Genomic DNA, 23,221 nt, shown 5'->3' with positions numbered 1-23,221 from the left:
ATGCTGTCAGAAAGCTGGGATGAAGGGTTTAATTCTGTTATGGAACATGGTAATTTTTATCAAGCAATCGGAAGGAATGAAGCAAAACAGGTTTTGATCAGTAAAGAAGCAGTAGTCATTCGTATTGGAGAGAAAAAGAGGATGTCTGGCCATTTTTGTGGTTTGGACAACGTTTATGTTTTGTCTGTGTTCAGACATGGTTACAGAGGTGGTTTTGTTTTGTCTTAGTGCATCACGGTCAACAGAGTGGCCTTGTCTGATGGTGGCATTCTGTGACATTGCTTACATCCGACAAGAGAACAGCACGGCCCAGCTGTGAGCACCGCGGCATCTTGTAGCAGCACCCGGTCCCGCTGCAAGCGCCAGGACAGCCTGGGTCTTTTTCTCAAAGCTCAAACTCAAATGCCCAGTCCTAGCAGATGCCAAATTCCGGGAGGGCTGGGTCGTGCCTCCTGGACCTATTGCTGCAACCCTGAAATCTAGAACAGGGTCAGGTACAAAGGAGGTGCTCAGAGAAATGTGTTGCAAGGTTCCCTGGGACAGCAGAGGCTCAAGAGAAGTGACTTCACCTACTCAGGCCGTGGCTGGCTCACATGCCAGAGACCCCCTGGCCCCTGTAGTTCCCTGGCTTGGCCGGAATTTCTCTGCTGCAGATTAGGTGTCCCTAGTTGGAAGGGAGGAGCATACGCACATGCCTAGACCCACGTCATGGGGAGTTAGAGACCCACTGGGGATTTAAAAAAATTTTTTTAATTAAATTTTTATTTTTCAGAGAAGTTGTAGGGAAAGTACAGAATTCCCAATTGCTTCCCCCTCCACATGCACTTTTCCCCTTACTATGTTTTATTTATTTACTGTTTTATTTAACATTAGTATACTTTTGCTATGATTGATGAGCCAATATTTTTATATTATTAACTATAGTCCAGTGGTTACATTACAGTCCACTCTGTGCTGTGCAAGCCTGTGGATTTTTAATTGTATTTTCATTTTTTATTTTTTGGGTACATGACCCGGGAATCGAACCCGGGTCTCCCGCATGGAAAGTGAGCATTCTACCACAGAACCACCTGTGCACCCCAATCCTGTAGGTTTTTAAACCCTTTTTTTACTGGGGTAACCTACATACAACACAACATTTCCTATTTGAATCACTTTTAAGTGGCAAACATTACATTCACTGTGAAAACTTTTCCATCAACCCCACTGTAATCTTTCTTCATTTTTTTTTAAATTAGAGAAGTTGTAGGTTTACAGAAAAATCATGCAAAAAACAGAATTTCCATTATCTTCCCCCGGAGATACACCAGTTACACACACCCCGGTTTTGCCTATTATTAATACTTTGCATTTAGTTTGGTACCTTTGTTACAATCAGTGAAATAGTATTATAATTATACTATTTAACTTGAATCCCTAGTTTTCTTTAGGGGGTCAGTGTATTGTATAGTTCTATGTATATCTTTAATGCATTTTTTTAAATACAAAAAAACCAAATAAACGCAAACATTCTTATTTTGATCATTCTGTTCTACATGTATAATCAGTAATTCACAATATCACACATAGTTGCATATTTATCATCATGATCATTTCTTGGAACATTTGCATCTATTCAGAAAAAGAAATAAAACGAAAACAGAAAAAAAAAGATTATACCTACCATACCCCTTACCCCTCGCTATCATTGATCACTAGCATTTCAAACTAAATTTATTTTAACATTTGTTCCCCCTATTATTTATTTTTATTCCATGTTCTACTCGTGTGTTGATGAGGTAGATAAAAGGAGCATCAGACACAAGGTTTTCACAATCACACAGTCACATTGTGAAAGCTATATCATTATACAATCATCATCAAGAAACATGGCTACTGGAACACAGCTCTACATTTTCAGGCAGTTCCCTCCAGCCTCTCCATTACATCTTGACTAACAAGGTGATATCTACTTAATGCATAAGAATAACCTCCAGGATAACCTCTCGACTCTGTTTGGCATCTCTCAGCCATTGACACTTTGTCTCATTTCCCTCTTTCCCCTTTTGGTCGAGAAGGTTTTCTCAATCCCTTGATGCTGAGTCTCAGCTCATTTAATGCATTTTTAAATATGCTATATGGTGGGGGTCACATTTCATACTTTTTCCATGTGAGTATGTCATTACTGCAGGACCATTTATTGAAGTTTTTGTTTTTGGAAGTGCATGGGCCAGGAATCGAACCCCGGTCTTCCACATGGCAAGTGAGAATTCTATCACTGAACTCCTCTTACACGCCTCTTTAATGCAATTTTATTGAGTGATATCCACACCCCATACAATCCATCCAAAATATACAATCGATGGTTCCCTGTATCATCACATACTTGTGCAGTTGTTGCCATAAGTCTTATGTATTGTTAAAGAAGTTTTTATTCTAACACATTTACAACATAAAATGACCCCTTGTAACCACAATTCCGATACATGCTTCCATCGTGTTAACTGCATCCGCTATGCTGTACTACCGTCATCACCATTACCGGAACTTTTCTTTCACTCCAGACAGAAGCTCTACTATGGAAACATTCACTCTCCATTCCCCTCCCCCACCCCTTTATATCCTTGAGCATATTCCGAATCATTTTTTTCCTTTTTTTATTGTTTTAATTTGTTTTATCATGATGATTTTTTGAAAGTCTTTATCTAACATGTCCAAAGGCTGGTCTTCATTGATGGTTTTTGGATTTTTATCTTCTTTCTTTGGATGGGCAATCATTTCCTGTTTCTCTGTCTTGTAATCTTTTGTGACAGTGCTACATTTTGTTATTTTAAAGGGTTAACTCTGAGATGGAGTCCCTGAGCAGTTTGTTCCCTAAATTCATGTCCAGCTCATGAAATGACCCCACTGGGGATCTTAATAGGAGAGAGCCTTGGGGTTAAAGAGTTTCTGCTGAGGGGAAAGCAGGTTGAGTGGGCAATGGAGAGATGGGGAGATAGGGTTACGGGGTCTGGGGTGGCCTCTGCAGTTGTCCAGGTGAGAGAACCGGGCTGCCTGAGGAGGGGGCCATGGGCGGGAAGGAGTGGATGGATTCAGGCGATCTGTTGATTGATGGGACATGGGGATGGGGTGGGATGGGTGTTGGCAGGAGAGGGAAGAGGTGGGGATGGGACCAGGTCTGTGGCTGGGTGACTTGGAAGGACGGTAGATGGATGGTAGGGCTGCTCCTGAGATGGGGACATGGGAAAGGCAGAGGTTTGGGGGCTGATGCTGAGCCAGCCTGGAACTTGCTGGGGTGGTTTGGAGCTGTGTGCATCCCAGAAAAACGTGTTCTTCAATGTAATCCCTTTGTGTGGTGTGCACCCGTTGTCAGTAGGGTGAGGTGACTTCAGTTAAGGAGTGTCCTATCTCAGTCATGGAGTTCTTTGTAATAGAATGAAATTCAGGCACAGAGAAAGAAACCCACAGCTAGAGGAGCCAGAAGCTGAAATCAACAGAACCCAGAAGAGAAGGGAGGGACCAGGGGGTGCCCACGCCATGTGCCTTGCTATGCGGCAGATTGAGCACTAAAGACCAGGACTGCCAGCTGCAGTCTTCAGGGAGAAAGCGTTGCCTTGATGATGCCTTGATTGGGACTTAAATCTTTTACCCTTAAACCTGTAAGCCAATAAATTCCCATTGTTTAAGCCAACCTATTGCATGGTTTTTGCTCGAACAGCCTAGAAAACTAAGACACTTGCTAAAGATGACAAATTTTGGAATGTCCAGGGGCAGGGGAGAGCAGGAGACAGGTCAGGAGTGGAGATACATGTGGGAGAGGCCAGCAAAGGGGCAACAGTGGAAGCTGTGAGTGTACAAGCACTCCAATTTTGCACCCCCAAAGAAGTGAAAACAGGGACTCAGATACCTGTACACTAACATTCACAGCAGCATTATTCACAATAGTCAAAGGGGGGGAAGAACCCAAGTGTCCGTCAACAGATGAATGGCTAAACAAAATGTGGTCTATCCACACAAGGGCATATTACTTGGCCATAAAAAGGAATGAAACCCTGATACATGCAACAGCATGGATGGACCTTAAAGACATGTTGTTCAGTGAAATAAGCCAGATACCAAAGGACACATACTGACTGTATAATCTCACTTTAGTGAAATATCTCAAGCAAGCAAATTCATAGAGAGGAAAGTAGATTAGAGGTTACTGGGGGCTGGGGGGAGGGGGAATGAGGAGTTAATGCTTAATGGGTACAAAGTTTCTGTTTCCTTAAAGGGTAGTGGTGAAAGTTACACCACATAATGTAATTAAGGTCACTGAATTATACCCTTAAAAAAGACTAAAATGGCAAAGTTTAGGCTACATGTATGTTACTACAATCACGGCAAAATAAAAAAATCCTTGACCTGGTGGAGTTCACTGTAGAGGAAACACAGACAAATAGATAAACAAAATGTATGGTTAGATTAGATAGTTTTACAAGCTAAGGGGGAAAACTAAAGCAGCAGAAAGCGTGATAGGAAGTGTCTGGGAGGGCCTGGCTTGTAAAGTCCCATTAGATGGTATCTGAGTTAACATCAGTAGGAGGAACCATGGAGAGATCTGGAGGAAGGGCATTCCAGGCAGAGGGAAAAGAGGTGCAAATGTCCTGAGGCAGGAGTGCTGGCCATCAAACTGAACAGAAAGAAAGCAATACAGTTGGAAAGGAACGAGGGGGAGAGAAATAGGAGTTGAAATCAAGAGGAAATATTTTGCAAAAGGAAACCAGTCGTCTTAACTTTTTTTTTCAGAACAGTTTTTTTTTCCAATTTCATTGAGATATGTTCCCACACCACACAACCATCCAATGTATGCAATCCCTGGCTCACAGTACCATAACATATTTTGCTTGCATCCCCATGATCGATTTTAGAGCATTTTTATTACTCCATAATAGAAATAGGTATAAAAATAAAACACAAATCCTCCATATCTCTTATCCCCTATATTGTTGGCCTATAGTATTGGTGTTAGTGTATTTGTTCCTGTAGATGAAAGAATATTAAAATATTACTGTTAACTATAGTCCATAGTTTGCAATAGCTACGTTTTTCCCCCTTCCCTTCTATTACTTTTTAATATTTGTAGTAGTTCATGCAAGAACTTATTTACATGCATGAGTTTAAACACCGCTTTCAATCAAATTCACCCACATGTATTAACTTTTTCAAAACCTTTTAATTTGCTGTTTCAATAATAAATGCACATTGAACAAAAAAAAAATTCAAAAGCTACAAGACGGTATAAAGGTGAACATGGAATTTCCTCTTTCCACGCCCTCGGGTAATTCCCTGGAGTAACCACCTTTCCCAGTTGGTATCTTTTTTTTTCTAGAAATATTGTATATATTTTCTTATTTTTCTAAAAACCTTATATGATACTGTAACAATAATTAATTTATGCTCACTCTAGAAAAGTCTGAAAATGCAAACCTGCAGAAAAATAAAAAATGAAAAGTCTTCCCTTGAGCCACAGCTAACAGGTTGGTGTTTCTGTTTGGAAAACTTTTGTGTGTGAGAGAGTGTGTGTGTGTGTGTGTGTGTGTGTAGGTGGCTTGATAACCTTGAAAAGACAAAACTGTGTGTGAGAGTGTGTGTGTGTGTGTGTGTGTGTGTGTGTGTGTGTGTGTGTGTGTGTAGGTGGCTTGATAACCTTGAAAAGACAAAGCGCCGTACGGCAGAGTGCATCCGACGTTCACGCAAGATGCTGGCGCCCGAGGGAGCGCCAACATGGCAATCCCCAGTCCGCACAACCCGCTGATCCCTGCGGCGGACAAAGGACCCGGGCCAGGGCCGGGGCCAGGACAAAGGGTCTGGGCGCGCCTGCGCACTACGCGCGCGCGCGCTCGGAATGTCTCCGGGACGCGGCCTCGCTCCCGGCCCCGCCCCTTGGTGCGGCGCGCAGACGTCGCGGTGACGTCACCGGGGAGTTGCCATGGCGGTGCTGAGTGGCCTGGTTTCCGCGCTGGAGTCGTACAGGGGTCGCGACCGCCTGGTGAGGCTGGGGCCGGCCGGGACGATGTCTCTGGCCGCCGTCCGCCCCCGCGTTGCGGAATTCGCGGCGAAGCGGGGCTAGAGGACCTGGAGTTCGGTCAAAGCTCAGAAATGGGGAAACTGAGGCGCGGATAGGGGCTCAAGATCACCCCGCCCCCCCATCGTAGAGGTCCTTTCCAAACTGGGCTCCGACCAGGTCCTGGGGCTTTGGACATTTCGATTGTTCCAGCCACCCCAGCACGGCCGGACAGTTGCCTACCAACCAAATCCCCACGGTTGGACATTTGAGATCTGACCAGGCTCCGGTGCTCAGTGCCTGGATTGTCTGGAAAAATCCCATTTTGGGATTTAGGATGTTGCAGGGCTTCCTTCATGTTTGGGAGTTTAGGGTTCGCCCAGATCCCCCGAAGTTGGGCCTTTAGGTTGTTCCAGCCAGCTTGGTACCAGGGAACCCGCTCCAGCCAGGCCCTTGTAATTCACATGCCCAGCTATGGTGGATCCCAACCAAAACTCCAATGACTGACCATTGAGGTTGTTACAGCCACCCCAGCACAGGTGGGCATTTCTGTTCCAACTGGTTCCCTATGGTTGAGCATTTAAGATCTGACCCACGCCCCTGTATTCGGTTCTTAGGTGGTCTAGAACAATCTCATACTGGGATTTAGGACATTGCAGAGTCCCCCCCCCCCCCCCCCCCCCCCCGTGTCTGGATATTTAAGTTTTGATCAGATCCCCTTAGGTTGGGCAGTTAGGTTGCTCCATCCAGGCCCCTGAGATTGGGCTGGTTTCCTATGGGTAAGCACTGTGACTGGGCATTTAGTTTCCAATCCAGACTTCTATGATTGAGCATTCAGGTTTCAACAAATCCCCCCAAGCTGAACATTATTAAACTAGTGTTTGCTATTACAAAGGTATAGAAATACCACATAAGACGATGGGAAAGGGGTGGTAGTTCAGTGGTAGAATTCTCACCTGCCATACGGGAGACCCAGGTTCACTTCCTGGCCCATGCACTTCCCACCCCCAAAAAAACAATTCAACAAATGATGCTGCAATAATGGGATAGTTACGTGGAAAAAGAATGAAATGTGACCCCACCATTCAGCATACAAAACCAAACCAAAACAACAACAGGAAAAAGCCCTTTGTGAAAAACAGATGAAATAAAGATGACAGCCCATGGTGCTCAAATTGCCTGTGGATGGGTTCCTTTGCACTGGAGTAATCCAAGCAAATTATGGTTTTTTCCACTGGGTTAAGGGCAGACCACCTTCTCCTCAGTCCTGGGCCCAGCTCAGGGCTTTGGCCCAGCAATGTAGATGTAAATGTACATTTCGGTCTCGTCCTCCTGCCCCTTGGGTAAAGAAGGATCCAGAAGGTGGGAAAAGGCACTTCTGTTTTCTTGTTCCTGTCACTTCTGTCTCTGAAGGCTGTGCCCTTCAGTGACATGAGCCATCGGCCCATCAGACTCTCTGCTGCGTCTTGGACAGTGATGTCATGTTTCTGCATTTGTCCCACCTACAGGTGCCTTTTCACGCTTCCAGCTTTAATTGGAAGTTTGAGGATCTGAAATCTTCCACGGGCTTGATCCCTTGGGGCCAGGTCAGGGTGATGGTGCAGCCTTCCTGACTTGTGGTTTCCTGCAGATCCGAACGCTGGGGTACTGCTGCCAGCTGGTTGGCGGGGTCCTCGTGGAACAAGGTCCAGCCAGGTCAGAAGTGGGGATGCGCCTGCTGGCACTAGCCACCGAGCTCAGCCGCTGCAGGACTGTCCTGCGGCTCTTCGATGACCTGGCCATGCTCGCTTACACCAAGCAGTATGGCCTGGGGGCAAAGGTAATGGGCTGCGTGGGGCTGCGGGGAGGGGGCTGTGACCTCAGGAGCCTTGTCCCAAGGTGTTTCCTGCGTGGTAATTTATCTTTTTAGACTTTACTTTCTTGAGGCATTCGGATGTTCTCATTTTAATTAAAAATTTTTAAAGTTAAAGAAATTAGCCAATCCATTTCCATGTTTCAAATTCAAAAGGTTCAAATATATATAATGAAACATATATAATAGGGCGGGCCACAGTGGCTCAGCAGGTAGAATTCTCGCCTGCTGTGCTGGAGACCTGGGGTCGATTCCTGGTGCCTGCCCATGCAAAAAACAAACAAACAAATATATAATAGAATATATTTTATATATGATGCACAGTATAATAAAAACAATAATATAACAAGCTAATAAATATTATGAATATAACAAATATAACTAACACGACATGGTATAACATAATATAATAATGGCATAACATGATACTAATATAATAATATTAATATAATAATTATAATATAACATAATATAATTTAAAAGTTTTCCTCCTTCCTACCTCCCCCCAGTCGCTGATTTTCCTCTTTAGAGGCAGTGACTGTTGTCAGCTTTTGGTGTCTCCTTGATGAGATTTCCCGAACCTTCACAAGCATATACGTGTTGTTTACCCAAATAGTTGCATGTTATATACACTTTTCTGCCACTTCCTTTTCTCCTTTGACAAATTCAACTTGGAGATCATTCCATGTCAGTCCAAAGAGGGCTTCTTCATTCTCTATGAGCTCTTAGTACTCTGCTCCATAGACCCACTGTTATTTATTTAACCAGTCCCGTTGCTGAACATGTGGATTATTTATATTATTTTGGTGTTGCACACAGTGCCGCGGGATAGTACTTGTCCCTCGTCATTCTGCACAGGTGTTAGTAGATCTAAAGCAGTGGTTCTACCCCAGGGACAGTTGCGTCCACCTGGTCTGAGAGGCTGCCCAGAGCCAGCTCTGCTGAGGCACTTTCCTCCCTGGGCTGCCCTTTTCTCTCCCCCCATTCTCCCAGGCGCTCCCTGTTTCCGTCCCCTGCGCCCCATGGCTTGACTATCCCTAGCCAATGCATTTCTTGGTTTCATATCTATCTCATCCTCCTCTTTGTCCCATTGGGGTGCTTTTCATGTATCCATGGAGACCCTCCCTCCCTATACACGGATCTCCTCTGCAAAGGGCAGGGGGCACGGGGCCCTCTGTCCCTCATATATCCCTTGGCCAGAACAAGAGCTCCTCTCTATTGGGGCCTGTGTTTGTGTCTGTGTCTCCCACCCCTACCCCGAGACTCTCTTCCTCCCTGCCATTTCTCTGGAAACGTGGTGGAATGAGCACATAGGGGCTCGGGGCCCCTAGTGTGCACCAGAGGGGCCCAGGCAGGATGGGGGAGCGTGGAGTCTAGTTCAGAACCAGGAGGGAAAAAAGAAAAGAGCACAACTGGCCAGGAGGAAGGAGGCGGCGGCAACATCGAGCACCATGGAGGGTGGACTGGGATTTCCTGGGAAGATGGAGAGGAAGGGGAGGGTAAGGTAGGCAGGAGGATGAGGACAGGTAAAGACTAGGAGGGGAGGCTGTGGCCTGGGGCCCCAACCATCCTGTCAGTCTGGGAAGTTAACATATTTTAATACTCGGGCCCCACCTCAGACCTTAGAGAGTCAGACTCCCTGGGCCTAGCACCCAAGATTTGTTGATGCCCAGCTGGGGACTCCACTGTGCATGCAGCCAGGCTGAGACTCACCGCTCCCATGGGCCCTGATGCTTTGAAGCAGAAATCAGGGCTGTGGCTGGGGACTCCATCCCCGGCAGCCTTTGTTCTCCTGAAGAGGCCAGTGCTGGCCAGAATTACTCACAGGACAGCCCGCCTGGCCTGGACTTTGCCTTGGTGACTGGCAGGGAGCAGTCCTCCCAATGGGAGGGGCACCCGGCATGACCTCGGTCACTGCAACAGACAGTGGGTAGGCCCGATCCCAGGCCCTTCTCCCCCGCCTGTCCTCATCCCGCAGGAGGAAGATGTCTTTGTCCGCTGGGTGTCTGTCCTGGGCAACGTGGCAGACCAGCTCTACTACCCCTGTGAGCACGTGGCCTGGGCCGCTGACGCCAAGGTCCTGCACGTGAACTCAGCGCGGTGGTGGGCGCTGAGCACAGCCCTCTGGGGCCTCTCCCTGCTCCTGGGGATTGCCAAGTAAGTGGGGTCACCCGCAGGCCAGCAGGCCGGAGGGGAGCTCTTTTTGTTGCAGCCCCACTTTAGGAGTTCCCTGCTGCTGTGACAAATGACCACAGACATAGTGGCTCAAAGCAACACAGACATATTCTCTTACAGCTCTGGAGGTTAGAAGTCTGGGTCTCATGGAGCTAAAATCAAGGTGGCGGCAGTGCTGCATCCCTTCTGGAGACTCGAGGGGACAATCTATTTGCCCCTTGCCTCTTCCAGCTTCTGGAAGCCTCCTATATTCTTAGGCTTACGGCTCCTCTTTCCACCTTTAAAGCAAGTCACTCCAGCCTCTGCTTCTACTGTCACAGCTCCTTTTTCAAACTCTGATCTAATGCTGCTTTTTTTTCTTTCAATTTTACATATTTTACTTAACCCAGTATATCCAGAATACTATCCTTGCAACTTGTAATTAATATATAATTTTTGATGGGTATTTCACATTCTTTATTTTTTTCCATACTAAGTATTTAAAGTCAGGGATGTCGTTCCCACTTACCTCTGCATTTGTACAGGCCACGTTTCAAGTACTCAAGAGGCTCACGTGGCCACTGCCCTGGGCAGCACAGATGCAGGTGTTTGGGTCTCTTTTGTTCTGTCTGAATGTACAGGGTACTGGGGGCAGGTAGCAGAGTCCTAGGGCAAGGCTGCGCCTGTGTGTTGTCATCTGTTCCACGTGAATGGCCCTCTTTATTGGTGGGGATGGAAAAGAATGCCTTCGGCCGGGCCTGCCTCCCGTTTATAAGGACCCTTGTGTTGACACCAGGCCCATCCAGACAACCCAGGATCCTCTCCCCACCTCAAGACCCTTAATTTAATCCCATCTGCAAAGCTTCTTTTGCCACCTACGGTCACACAGTCACAGGCTCCCGGGGTTAGGATGGGGGCATTGTTCTGCCAGTCACACCCAGGAGGGTCCTGGGGAGACAGGGGCAGCTGTGGTGCTTCTGTCCGGGTCCCTGAGTCCTGCCTGCCCAGCCAGTCAGCAGATAACACAGCCTGACGGCTGCACGCTTTCCCAAACCACACACAGTTTCCAGGAACTTTAAGACCTGAGTTCCTCCCAAGTGTTTTCCTCTTTGCAAATTCGCTGAGTCAGTTTGTTTGGAATCCCCTGTCCCAGGAAACACAAGGCGGATCAGGGCCTCAGACCTCGTGTTTCTTTTTCTGGGGTTTGGAGGAATGTGGGGAGTTCCTTTTCTTTTTTATTGTGATATATATACAACATAGCATTTCCTATTTAAACCACTTTCAAGTACCTATTCCTGTGAGTGTTAATTTCATTCACCGTGTCAGACCACCACCACCATCCATTCTTTTCCATCAAAACCTTTAAATCATCCCAAACAGCTCTGTACCCATTAAGCCACAGTCCCCATTCCCCTGTCCTACCCCCAACCCCGGTACCCTGTAATCTACCTTCTATCTCTCTGAATTGGCCTGTTTCTGGTTATTTCATGTAAGGGAAATCATACCACAGGTGGAAGATTTTTTGTGTCTAGTTTATTTCACCCCGTGGTGTCTTCCTGTTGTCACATGCCAGTTGACCGCAGCCCCTGGGTATTAATGACAGCAAAGGTCACTCAGATCTCTCCCGTGAGGCGCAGCTGCCCCCAGCCCCTGGTGCAGTTGACCTGCCTTTGTTCTGACTCACGGGGTGGGGCAGTAAGTAGAGTCAGGGGTGAGGGGCTGATTGCCAGCTGCAAGGTCTGCTGTTACCTGTCCCTGAGCAAGGCGCTGACCGTAGACATTCCTTGTCTCCTCCTCCTCTTACAGATGCTCTCACTATGTGCTTATGTAGACCATCTGGAAAATGTACAAGCCCCAGAGTAGAAGATTAGAGTCACCCACGGTCCAACCCAGAGCTCCCTGCTGTTTAGAATTTGTCCGATTCTCTGCCAGCCTTCTGTAGTGCACTTGGCCTGTGTTTTCACCTCATGATCTTGTTTCAGGGCCGCCGTGCCTCCTATATCTCCATGGCCCCTGTCTGATGGTCGTACCCCCTGCACAGGCTTGCTGTGTCTGGTCTGGAGCTGGCCGTGCCTGCCTCCTGGCGCCAGCTCCCTCCCCCGTGGGCTTGAAGATCCTGGAGAGCCCCTGGGCTGGCTGTGGGGTGGCCTGGGGCTGCAGCTGTAGGGCAGCCTTGTCTCCTGGCCTCCGGCCCGCAGAGATATCTCGTTCTTGTTTTAGGGGCAGCCTTGATCCCAATTTTTTCCCCCCTTAAACATTTTATTTTGAAATAATTACAAACGTACCAGACAGTTGCAACAACAATGCAGAGTCCATACAGAGCACTCCATCACACTCCTCCCCCACTCCAGATGCTACAGGGGTTTTAGGTGGTGTAGATTTCCCACCATCTCAGCAGACTTAGGTGTGAGCCAGGGAGTAGGGCTAGGGGAGCGTTGGGGGCATGCCGGTCGTGATGTGTGGGCCAGGTGTCCTCGGGGCCTCAGGGTGCAGGAGAATCACCTGGGAGGTTGGTAACAAACGTAGACACCTGGGCCAGGCACCCAGAGGCTCTGATTCTGTGAGCTGGGATGTGGTGGTCCAGGAACCAGCATTTTGCCCAGATACCCCCAGCGGCTCAGAAGCAGGCTCACTGACTACACTGCAGGTGCTGCCCCACATCCCAGACTCTCGGTTGGATCCACAGAGTGCAGGGCTGCGTGGCGGCCAGACGTGTGCCCAGGCCCTGGCCCTCCCACTCAGGGAGCCTGGCGAGGTCAGCCCTCCAGCAGGCAGGACTTGGTGCCTCTTGTCCTGGCCATGCCGGGGTAGGGCCATACCTGGGCCTTGGAGAGCACCTGCCCACCCAGGACTCCTTTACCAGCCCCTCCGGCCCAGAGAGGCATCCAGATGCACCAAACTCAGGTCCGGCCAGTGTCCAGGCATGTCCAGGTTGTCTGAGTGGGTGCACGTGCCAGGGGCAGGCCTGGTGCCCACCTGGCCCACTGTCCACGTTGAACAGGTGAAGTGGCCAAGTGTCAGAGAGGGAGAGCAGCTCCTCCAGGCCATCCAGCTGGTTGACCACCGGGCCTGTGGGTCCTGCCCCTACAAGAGGCCTCTCTGGTGGCTGTGACCACCCCATGCTGGGGAAGGAGCTGCGGGCCTCAGGCCAGTGGTCCTCAGAGAAGTGCCAGATGCCTCCAAATCTGCTATAGTGGGCCTGGGCAAGTTGGGGTTCCTGGAGCTTATGAGGTGCAGCCAGGTCTGCAGCTCTGAGAGGCCTCAGGACCATTCATTGGTGGCTGGAAAAGAAGGGAGCCCCAGGTTCAGGAGGGACCCTCTCGCGGCAGCAACAGGGAGAGGGGCCCCTCCCTGCCCACTGGTGTTGGGAGCTCCTGCCTCTGCTCCCCCCAACCCCCGCCCTGCCCTGTGCCTTTCTGGAATTGCAGGTCCCTGTGGACGGCACTGAAGCTGAGGCAGAAGCTGAGGAATTCCACAGTGGCCTTCACCAGGTGGGACGTCGACAGGCCCCCTTCCTCCAGCAGGCTGGGCCCCGTGGGTGGCCCTGGCCAGGAGAGGCCCCAAATTGCCAGTTGTCAGCTCCTGCTCCTGTGCCTGGCCCCGGATGGGGTTCCTGATAGGTGCCAGGTCACGGGCCCTCACAGCCGCTGCCATGGTGGGGGTGGTGACTTTGATATGTGGGGAAACCGAGGCTTGCCAAGGCCGCTGAGCCAGGAAGCGGCTGAGGAAGGGCTCTGAGCCATTGTGGCCCCACCTCCAGCTGGAAGGAGTTCGTCTCCTGGGGACAGTGACCGCTGTCACTCTCATCCTGGGAAAGTTCTGGACAGGCCGTTTGGCCTGTGGTCTGTACTGCCGAGACAGCCGCTCTTCCCTCCCCTCACTCCCACTTCCCCAGCAGCCGGCTTGAGACTTGGCCCCTGGGGGGACATGATGACAAGGTGGGGGGACCTGCTGGGCGCCAAGCTAGCCCTTGATGTGACCAGCCCCCAAACCTGCCCCCCACCCAGACCCGATCCTGTCTCCCTGCCCGGGGTGAGGGCTCGAGACGTGGGTCCCAGCCATGCCCTGTGTGTGCCGTGACTCCTTCAGGGATTTGTGGTGGGGACTGGGTTCCCGTGGGAGGGTCAGGGCCAGCCTGGCGAGCAGGGTCAGAGGTCCCCTCCTTCCCTGCCCCGCATGAGTGGCTCCCCCTCACTCCCCACAGCCGGCTGCCCCGGAGCAAGCAGAGGGCTGTGGCGGCGCAGATCCGGGAGGAGGTGCTGACTCTGCTCAGCAACCTGGCGGACCTGGGCAACGCCGTGCACTGGCTGCCCCCAGGGGTGCTGTGGGCTGGCCACCTTCCCCCGTGGCTTGTGGGCCTCCTGGGCACCGTGTCCTCCCTGCTCAGCGTGTACCAGGCCGCCCGGGCCCGCGGCAGCCAGACCGATGCCACCACCCCGTGACGCGCCAAGCAGCACTGGACGCCCGAACCCCGATGCAGCGTCCCTCTGCCACGAAGTAGGACTCTCCAGAGCGAGGGGCCCAGCCTCTGATTGAGCAAATCAACAGCAGGTGGTGGACTGAAATTGCCGAGCAGTGCAAGGAGTAAACCCACCCATGGGGTGGGGATTGGGTCTCCTGTGGGATCTCCCCCAGGCCTTGGGAGCAAAACCTTTCCACCCAGGCCAGTGCTCCTGCATCCTCAGGGAAGCTCCTCTCGGGGCCTCAGGGACTCACGTGCCCTCGGAGAGGAGAAAGCAGCTGCAGGCTTTGCACGGCAGTAAGTCCTGTGTGGCGTGGGGCCTTAGAGAAAAAAGCCGGGAAGGGGAATAAATGAATGTTGAGGTGCCAGGCTCAGGTGTGAGGTGACTGCACTCGTGCCTGCTGATGCTGTCTTTTGGGGTTTTACCTGAAAGAGGCCATGGGTCCAGGAACGAGCTGCGATGCTGGGGGCCACTCCAGGAGGAGGCTCGCGCTGTGCTTTAACCTGGGAGGCTGCAGAGGCCCCCAGCCCCAGGCCGAGCCGGCGCTGCCTTGTCTATCAGGACCCCTTCTGCCCCAGACTCACAGGCTGGGGTCAGTGGGCCGAGCTCACCCTCCCTCCCTCTGTGTGGGGGTGCAGACTTGCCCTGTCCTTAGCTCCCAGGACGTCAGCGAGATTCAGGGTGGGGGGTGTCCTAATAGCACTCAGACTAATGAGCTATTACCCTGGGGAGGGGGACTTGTGTGTCCCATTTGTGGGGAAGCCACGTGAGCACTTGGTGAGAATATGTCAAGTACTAACTGCCACAACAAATAAAACCAAATAGAGACAGAGTGTGGGCAGGGAAGGCCTGGACATTGACCAGGGGTGATAAAGACCAGAACAGGAGGGATGGATGTTTCCAGAAAAGGAGGCCCACATCCTACCCCCTGTGCTGGTCCAGTGAATTTTGTTTTTTCCTTAAGGAAAAAAAAAAAAACACAGGTTTATTGAGATATAATTCATATATCACCCACTTCCCCCATTTAATGTGTAAGTTCAATGGCTTTTAGTCTACGCAGAGTTGTGCATCCATCACCACAATCAATTTTAGAAAGTTTTCATCACCCCAGAAAGAAGCCTGTGCCTCTTAGCTGTCACCACCCCCACTCCACCCCCCAGGCTTGGCAACCATTAATTTCCTTTTACTTGCTGAAGGTTTGCGCTCTCTGCTCCAGGAGCTCCTAATCTTTTTGGGGCGGGGAACAGACCCTTTTGAGAATCCCTTGATGCCCATGGGCTCTCTGCAGAAAGTGGCCATGCCCACGGCCTCAGGGTGCTCACAGCCCCCGGGAGCTCTGCTGGGGAAGGCCAGGGACACGCGCATGAATGGCCGGCAGGCAGGGCCAGGCTGGGGTGGGGTGTGTGCTCAAGCATGAGTGGCTCAGTAGCATCCGGCACCAGGGCCTCCGGCTGCAGCTTCTGGGCAGCCAGGGCTGGCTGGGGCGGTGAAGGGAGCTGCTTCCAGGGCCACAGTGTGAGCATGCAGCTGCCCAGCTTTGGACGCACACCCACCACCCACATTCAGGACCGATTTCTTAGCCTCCTACCATCTTGGGATGGGTGGGCCCACCCCTTCCAGGACCCCTTTCCAATGGGACCGCAGTCCAGTATCTTCTGTGGCCAGGCCCTTAACCTCGGTGCCTGGATTGAATGGAAAACGTGATGCAGGCTGACAAATGTGCACCCTTCTGTGTGAACAGGGCCCCTGACTCTGATCAGGGCCTCACACAAGTCTTTGACCCCAGTGAAGACCGAAAACAACTATTATATGTGCTTGGTTAGGTTAAAGAAAAGAAAAAAGAAAGGAGATCCTTAAATTAGGCTAAATAGTGGTCCTTCCATACAGCCAAATACTAGTCAACAATAAGAAGAAATGAACTATTAAACACAGCAGAGGGCTGTGCAGTGGTGCGACGGTGACTCAGTGGCAGAATTCTCGCCTGCCATACCGGAGACCTGGGTTCAATTCCATGAACTTCAAAAACCCTGTGCTGCAAGAATGAAGCCAGGCCCAGAAGGGTAGATTCTGTTGTTAGGAATCTATCTGCTATGTTCTGTTGATAGGAAGTTCTAGAACAGGCAAAACCAACCTATCGTGACAGCAGACCAGTGGCTGCCTCTGGGGATGGGATTCCGAGATTGGAGAGGGGCGGGAGGGAAAACCCTGTGTGTGTGTGTGGGCTTGATGCTTTATATCTTGATTGGGGTATGGGTTCTCTGTGCATGTATCTGTCAAGGCCCATTTGTTCTGGGTGGAATCGTGTCCTGCCACAATATAAATTCTAGCTCCCAGCACTGCAGAATGTGACCTTATCTCGAAATAGGGTCCTTACAAATGGAATTAGGAGAGTTAAGACGAGATCCAACTGGAGTAGGGTGGGCCCTTAACCCAGTGTGACTGGTTTTCCTTCTAAGAAGGGGAGAACCGGGCAGAGAGGCAGAAGGGAGAAGGCCATATGATGACCGAAGCCCAGGCTGAAGCCCAGGGCTGGCCTGCAAACCACTGGGAGGCAGGGTGAGGCATGGGAGGCACTCCTCGACACATTTTGGACTTTGGGCGTCTAGAACTGTGACATAAGAAAGCCCTGTTTTAAGTGTCCCGGTTTGTAGTACTTTGACCCAGCAGCCCTGGAAATGAAGATGACATCCAGCTGTGCCCTCAAGATCTGTGCATTTACCGTGAGTTAACGAAGCCACTATTCAAATAGGTTGAAAGCCATCTTGTACAGTGTGGGTCTACCAATGCCCTGGCAAACTTGCAACAGTGGAGCCTCATCCCACATCTTCTCTGCCCAGCATCTGGCCCACTGAGCATAACACAGATGATGGAAGGTTTTGTTATCATTTAGATCTTGGCTCCAGACCAAGCCAGTACTTGACTTGGTGCTCAACCAAAGAAACCTGCTCCTCCCTGTTCCAGAGCTGGGCAACTGAGGGATTAAAAAAAAATGTCCTTTGACTTTCAGGTTGTTTCCACAACCCAACACCCTGATAAGACATACAGGGATTGCCATGGTCCCTCCCTTACTGCCCCCTATTACGGTTTTAGGAAAACCAAAATTTCTTTCCATCTTGACCCTTGAGGATGTATCAGATGTGCTATGTTCATCGGAGGCCAGTTTTCTTTGATTTAAAAAGTTTTACTTGGCAACGTATGCACAACATAACATTTCCACTGGAACCCCTTGCGAGTGTGCAGTCCAGGGATGCTAATCACATTCACAGCTGTGTTATTGCCACCACAACCATCTGTTCACAAACCGTTTTCATCACCCCAAGCAGAAACACGGCACCCACTGAGCACGGACGCCCCATTTACCACCCTCCCTCCCAGCCCCGACACCTGTAATCTACTTTCGTCTCTCTGAATTTGCATATTCTAGGTATTTTGTATGAATGAGATCATACATTTGTCCTTTTGCGTGTGGTTTATTCCATTCAACATGTTTTCAGCTTCATCTGTGTTGTGGCCTGTATGAAAAATAGTTCTTTTTTACAGCTGAATAACATTCCATTCCCATTCTTTGTGTACATCACGCTTTGCTTACCCATTCATCTGCTGATGGGACACTTGGGTTGCTTCCACCTTTTGACTACTGTGAATAACGCTGCAATGAACACTGCTGTGTAAGTATCTGCTTGAGTCCCTGCTTTTGGTTCTTTTGGGTATACTCCTGGAAGTGGGAATGCCGGGTCAAATGGTAATTCTATACTTAACTGAGTTAACACCGCAGGTGCTGCTCCTTCTTATATTCCTAATACACGAGTGTTCCTATTTCTCCACATCCTTCCCATTTTTGTTGTTTAATTCTAGCTATTTTAGTGGGTGTAAAATGGTATTTGGTATCAAATGGTAATTGTGGTTTTGATTCGCGTTTTCATGTGCTTATTGGTCACATCATCTTTGGAGAAATGTCTATTCAGATTCTTGGAGGCCAGTTATTCAACTGTGGTTTCTCTGCTCCTTCTACGCTCTGCTGGGGGAGGGACTCTGCAAACCTTCTGCTTTGCCTGCAGCTCCCTTCCCCAGGAATCACTAGAGGAGGCCCATTGGGTTTGGAGAAGGAACCTGTCCACCTCTGCTGGCTTCCTGTTCCCGGAAGCCTCATTCCAGCTGAACTTCACCCTGGCAGCGTCACTTCCTTGCCAAAGCGGCAGCATTAAATCCAGCTTGCAGGTTTTCCAGCTGTTGTAGGGCAGGACCACCCCCCAGAGATGCTGGCACTGACTGGCTCTGAGTTTCGGCTCCGTGGGACCCGTCTCTAAGAGCCTAAACTTTAATAATTCCAATCACTTTCCTTCGTCCTCCCAGCCCTAGGGGTGGTGGCTGCTTCCAGCAGTTGGTAACTTAGATCTGTGCCTGGCCCGAGCAGCCCCGGGCCACATGCCAGAATTGAGATATGCTCTCAAGTGTAAAATACACACCAGATTCTAGAGACTTGGTACAACAAAAAGGACGTAACATATCTCAATAATTTTTGCATGGATTTCACATTGAAATGATCATGTTTTTGGATAGGGTGGTTTAAATAAAATACATTATTTTCACCTGTTTTTTTACACATTTTTTATTGTGGTGATAGTTGTCCCACATGGTTAGCCACTTTCAACCTACAATCCAGTGGGGTGAATTGCATTCATCATCTGGTTCTTTTTAAAATGTGGTCACTAGAAACTTAAAAATTACACGTGTGGCTCACCATATTTCTGTCGGACTTCTCTTTCTGCACTTCCAGTCATCCAGTCAATAATGTGATGCCCTGTTAAGTCTGTATTAAATTCTCTCTGTTCAAATAGCCAGTGGGGCTTCTCCCTCCTGATAGGACCCTGACTCGGGCAAGGCGGAAATGATGACTTCACCACTGGTTTCTCGAGCCAAACAGAAGAATATAGTTAGACTCTGTCGGGGTTTGAAGCTGTTGGCACCCCAGAAAAACGTGTTCTTAAACCTCATCCATTGCTGTGGGTGGGAACCCATTGTAAGTAGAACCTCTTGATGAGATGACTTTCGTTAAGGTGTGGTCCACCTCAGTCAGGATGGGCCTTAACCCCACTATGGAATCCTTTAGAAGCAGAATGACACTCAGGAAGAGAGGAAGCCATGGGAAGCAAGAAGCTGAAATTCAGCAGAACCCGGAAGAGAAGGGAGAAGATGAGAGGCCTCCAGGTGCGTTGTCATGTGACAGAGGACCCCACGACAAAGGATCACCGACAGCCGGCTCCAGAACGCTAGTCTTCAGGAAGAAAGCACTGCCTTGATTTGTACTTTCTTTTACCCTTAAAACCATGAGCTAATAGATTCCCATTATTTACGCCAACCCACTGTACGGTCTTTGCTTGAGCAGACAAAGAAGGAAACTAAAGCAGACTCCATGGGTTATTTTGGACTGGAAACCACAACCACAAAATCAGCAAAATAGCATATGCTGGGGGTTCCGTATAAGCCCAGAGTGTGCTGCTGGCATCAGCAACTGCCGACCGCTGGACAGTGTCCAAGAAATTGGGTACTCAGTGTGGTCACACCCGTGCCCTGTGCCCCTCTCTGGAGCCGGTGGCTCAGCCTTCTCAGGCTGGAGCTGAGCATCAAGTCCTAGAACTAGACCTAAAAGGACTGTCCGGGTTTTACGCAGGACACAGGTGCAGAGGATTTGTTGTGCGAACTTGGCTCCTCATCAGGCCCAGTGATGCCCTAGCAGCCAGCAGAGTCCCCACTGGGTGCCCAGCCCAGTGCCAGGAGTTGGTGGCTGCATGTGGGGGAGCGCTGAAATCACAACCGCACGTGCAGGCCTGCAGGGAGGGGGCCCTGTGCCATGTTCCATGGCAGGGCCAACTTCAGGCACCCTGTGGCTGGTCCCTGACACCCCTGGGAGGGGTGGGGCATGGAGAGTCTGGTTGTCAGGCCTTGGTGCTGAGGCTCCCACGAGACTCCCGAACCTTGCCGGATGCTGCCAGCTCGAGGCATGAACAGCTGAGGGTCGCTGGCAAGGCCCAGGGTCTTGCTGCAGAAGTGGGGTGGGGGGGGGTCTGTGTCACCTTCTGCCCACCCCACCTGGTGGCCCCTAAAAGCCACGGGGAGTTCCTGACATCCCACGACTATTGTGCTGGTATCTGGGCAGGAAACAATTTTACCACGAAACCTCAAAGAACTCCCGCTTTGCTCAGAGCTCATTTTAGACATTTTTATTGCTAGAATTGGGTCTGAAGTTCTGAGACGGTTCTAGAATCTCACGGTTTGGAAATAACTGTTGGGTGACAATCACCCTAAAGACAACTGTTGGGTGGACTAAGAGCACGGTCATGGTGAACAAAGACGTGCTCAGGTTCAACAGGAAGTGACCACCAGCCTGACCTTCACCTTGATAGCACTGGACTCTACCAAAGAGGTGGGCCACAGGGTCTCGGCGAGGGGGCTGTGCTGGCAGTGCTGCCCACAGCGTTAGCAGCCAAGAAGTCCTTGGCCGCTTGGAGGGAAGCACCCACCCTGCCACAGGTCTGAGCAGAAATTTCTCAAATTCCTTGTTGTAGGAATCGTGTTCTCTCAGAGGGCCACAGCGGACCGTCCACCAGCAGCTCGGGGCCACGTCCCGGCCCAGACGAGCCCACAGCTGCGTCAGTCATCCCAGCCCTGGGAAGGCCACAGAATTTTCTTTTCACAACAGGACAGGAATTTAGATGGCCTTTTCTAAAGTGCTCTGGAACTTTTCAGTACAAAAATACAAAAACACTGATTATAAACATGGCACGAAGGAGATCGGATGTGTGGGAGGTACATGTATTTCACGGGGATCGATAAAGTGGCTGTTGGGAAAGGATGGGCTTTCCCACTTGGCAGGAAGGACACTTCTTTTTGCTCCTTGCTGTTGCCATGGACCGCCCCCCCTCCCCCAAGGAGGGAGGGACAAGGTTCTCTGAGGAAGAACTTGGGGACGAAGACAGGGGACTCAGCCATTCGCTGGGCTCAGGAGGTCAGGAATTACACTCTCATCTACTCTTCTGAGACAAGCGGGCCCCGAGAGGCTCCCGCTCCTTCCTGCGGCCACTCTGGGAGCAGGCATGGGGCAGGGACTGACGGAGGGCTGGACTTCCGGAGGGAGCAGCTTTCTGACAGTGCTTCACTCCCTCGGGCCTGTGTCTGAGAAGCGCAGAGTCGGGGCTACCGTGTGAGGCGCCCACACCGCGCCAGCTTCTCTGAGGCCACCCCGAGGCCAGGTCCTGGAGGATGCCTTGGCCCTGCCCAGTGCCCACAGTACTGCCCTCTGGGACAAGGACAAACAGACCAGGGCCTGCTCCTTCCAGCCGAGCTTTGGGAGGTTCTTGGTCCTGGAGGAGTCCAGAGAAAGGCCTGAGACATCCTCTATCTCCCGTCCACGTCCAAGCTTGCACCTCGACGTTGATTTCACCAAGTGAGTCGGATGCTCTTGCCAGTCCGTGACTGTTCCACAGACACCTGAAACCTACTGCCCTGCGGCAGGGCAGGCAGAACGGCAGCTTCCCCTGGGGTGACCCTCGCCCTGTACCGGTCACAGTAAGCGCCCACAAGGCCACCGCCTACCACCTCACTGGTGTCTCGTCTGCAGGGCCAGACACAGCAGTACCCCCATGCGGTATGCTCTGGGTTGTAACAGCCCTGGGGGGACTCCTGGTACGTGTGGACACAGCAGGCCTTGGATACCTCCAGCAGGTTACAAAGAGCTTCGGGTAGCTTGTTTTGAGATGAGCTTCTGAGCCCAAAGAATCCACTGTTCTCTCCTGTTGGCTCTGGGGGCTCTGTCCCCTACTCTGCCCCATGGGATTAGTCCAGACGACAGAGCTGCCCCTGCTGGGGTTCAGCCGTGGTAGGGAAACAAGCCTCAGACTTGGGGCACACCGGTCACAGGGTCCCTGCTTTGGAAGTCATTATGCCTGTGGCCGCACACTCAAGCCGAGGGCCCCGGACCGTGCTGCACACCTGGCATGCGGCTGGAGAGGATGCTCTGGCCCCCTCTGGCCTCCCTCTGACTGTCACCGGCCTTGGGGGTTGGTGCCTGTGCCTCCCCGCTCACAGTGAGGGTTTGGCCTGTTGTAGGTTCTTTGCTGGACCCCCCACCCACCCCAGGCATTGCTGCTTGAAAATGCCACTTGCAACAGCTATCTCTCCTACCCGAATGGGGTACTGCCATTAAGATTAACTCCTGGGTTTAGCTCAGGTTCATTCTTCAATTAAAAACTTTTCTTTTTGTATATAAAAAAAGAGGTTGAGAAAGTTACCCGGGTACCACTGCTAATCCTAGGGAGAGAGCCAGGCGGCTGCAAAGCAGTGACAGCCTTGGACTCCGGCGGCTGTCAGGGTGCTGTGTTCAGAGGAGGAGAGGGGCAGCTGGGTGGGTAAAGTGACCCCATGGGGATCCCCAGAGAGCACAGCAGCGAAGGACAGAGGGTGGTCTGTACCGGGCCGTCTCCTGGGGCCAGCCCCCTTGAGCCTTGCTCTTTTAGAAAAAGATGACGTCTTCCTTGCTGGCTTCTTCCTCGGCGGTGAGTGGCGTGGCTGGCGGTGGCAAGGGGGACGGAAGCAGGGGCGGCGAGGAGAGTCCCCCGGCCCTGAGGCTGAAGCTCTCGGGCTGGATGTTGGTTGGGGCTGGGCAGCAGGGTTCTGGAAGAGAGAGGGATGGTGGGGGGGTCCCTGGCCATCAGCAGCCACCTGGCACTG

At 50.9% G+C, this 23,221-nt stretch overlaps 2 protein-coding genes across 8 annotated transcripts in view; one reads left to right on the top strand and one right to left on the bottom strand.

Moving 5' to 3' along the window:
* The first annotated feature begins 5,903 nt into the window (after positions 1-5,903).
* PEX11G (peroxisomal biogenesis factor 11 gamma) lies at positions 5,904-17,868 on the top strand. 2 transcript variants are annotated; one of them, XM_077121479.1, is made up of 5 exons: positions 5,904-6,010; positions 7,656-7,844; positions 9,856-10,034; positions 13,460-13,522; positions 14,236-17,868. In XM_077121479.1, exons 1-5 carry the CDS (start codon positions 5,951-5,953, stop codon positions 14,471-14,473), a joined length of 729 nt encoding a protein of 242 aa, XP_076977594.1. In that variant the 5' UTR covers positions 5,904-5,950; the 3' UTR covers positions 14,474-17,868. The 2 variants fall into 2 exon arrangements, with proteins under 2 accessions (XP_076977594.1, XP_076977595.1); XM_077121480.1 differs by having other exon boundaries at positions 5,940-6,564.
* ARHGEF18 (Rho/Rac guanine nucleotide exchange factor 18) overlaps positions 15,687-23,221 on the bottom strand; it is a 126,888-nt gene continuing 119,353 nt past the window's right edge. For 2 of the 6 annotated variants that reach the window (XM_077121451.1, XM_077121457.1), the window contains exon 29: positions 15,688-23,164. In XM_077121451.1, coding sequence (XP_076977566.1) covers positions 23,004-23,164 — 161 coding nt within the window. In that variant the 3' untranslated portion in view covers positions 15,688-23,003. Of the gene's footprint in view, positions 23,165-23,221 lie in introns of all 6 variants that reach the window. The other 4 variants (XM_077121455.1, XM_077121454.1, XM_077121452.1 and 1 more) reach the window with 3 other exon arrangements.

This window comes from Tamandua tetradactyla, chromosome 11, assembly GCF_023851605.1.
Source record: "Tamandua tetradactyla isolate mTamTet1 chromosome 11, mTamTet1.pri, whole genome shotgun sequence".
NCBI classification, from domain to species: Eukaryota; Metazoa; Chordata; class Mammalia; order Pilosa; family Myrmecophagidae; genus Tamandua; species Tamandua tetradactyla.
This window is presented reverse-complemented; position numbering and strand designations above follow the sequence as displayed.

Bases quoted from the DNA above. Each gene is read 5' to 3' on its own strand.
- PEX11G (XM_077121479.1), top strand. From the start codon at position 5,951: ATGGCGGTGCTGAGTGGCCTGGTTTCCGCGCTGGAGTCGTACAGGGGT. The intron at 6,011-7,655 runs GTGAGGCTGGGG...GGTTTCCTGCAG, and splicing joins ACAGGGGTCGCGACCGCCTG to ATCCGAACGCTGGGGTACTG. The intron at 13,523-14,235 runs GTGGGACGTCGA...CACTCCCCACAG, and splicing joins TCCACAGTGGCCTTCACCAG to CCGGCTGCCCCGGAGCAAGC.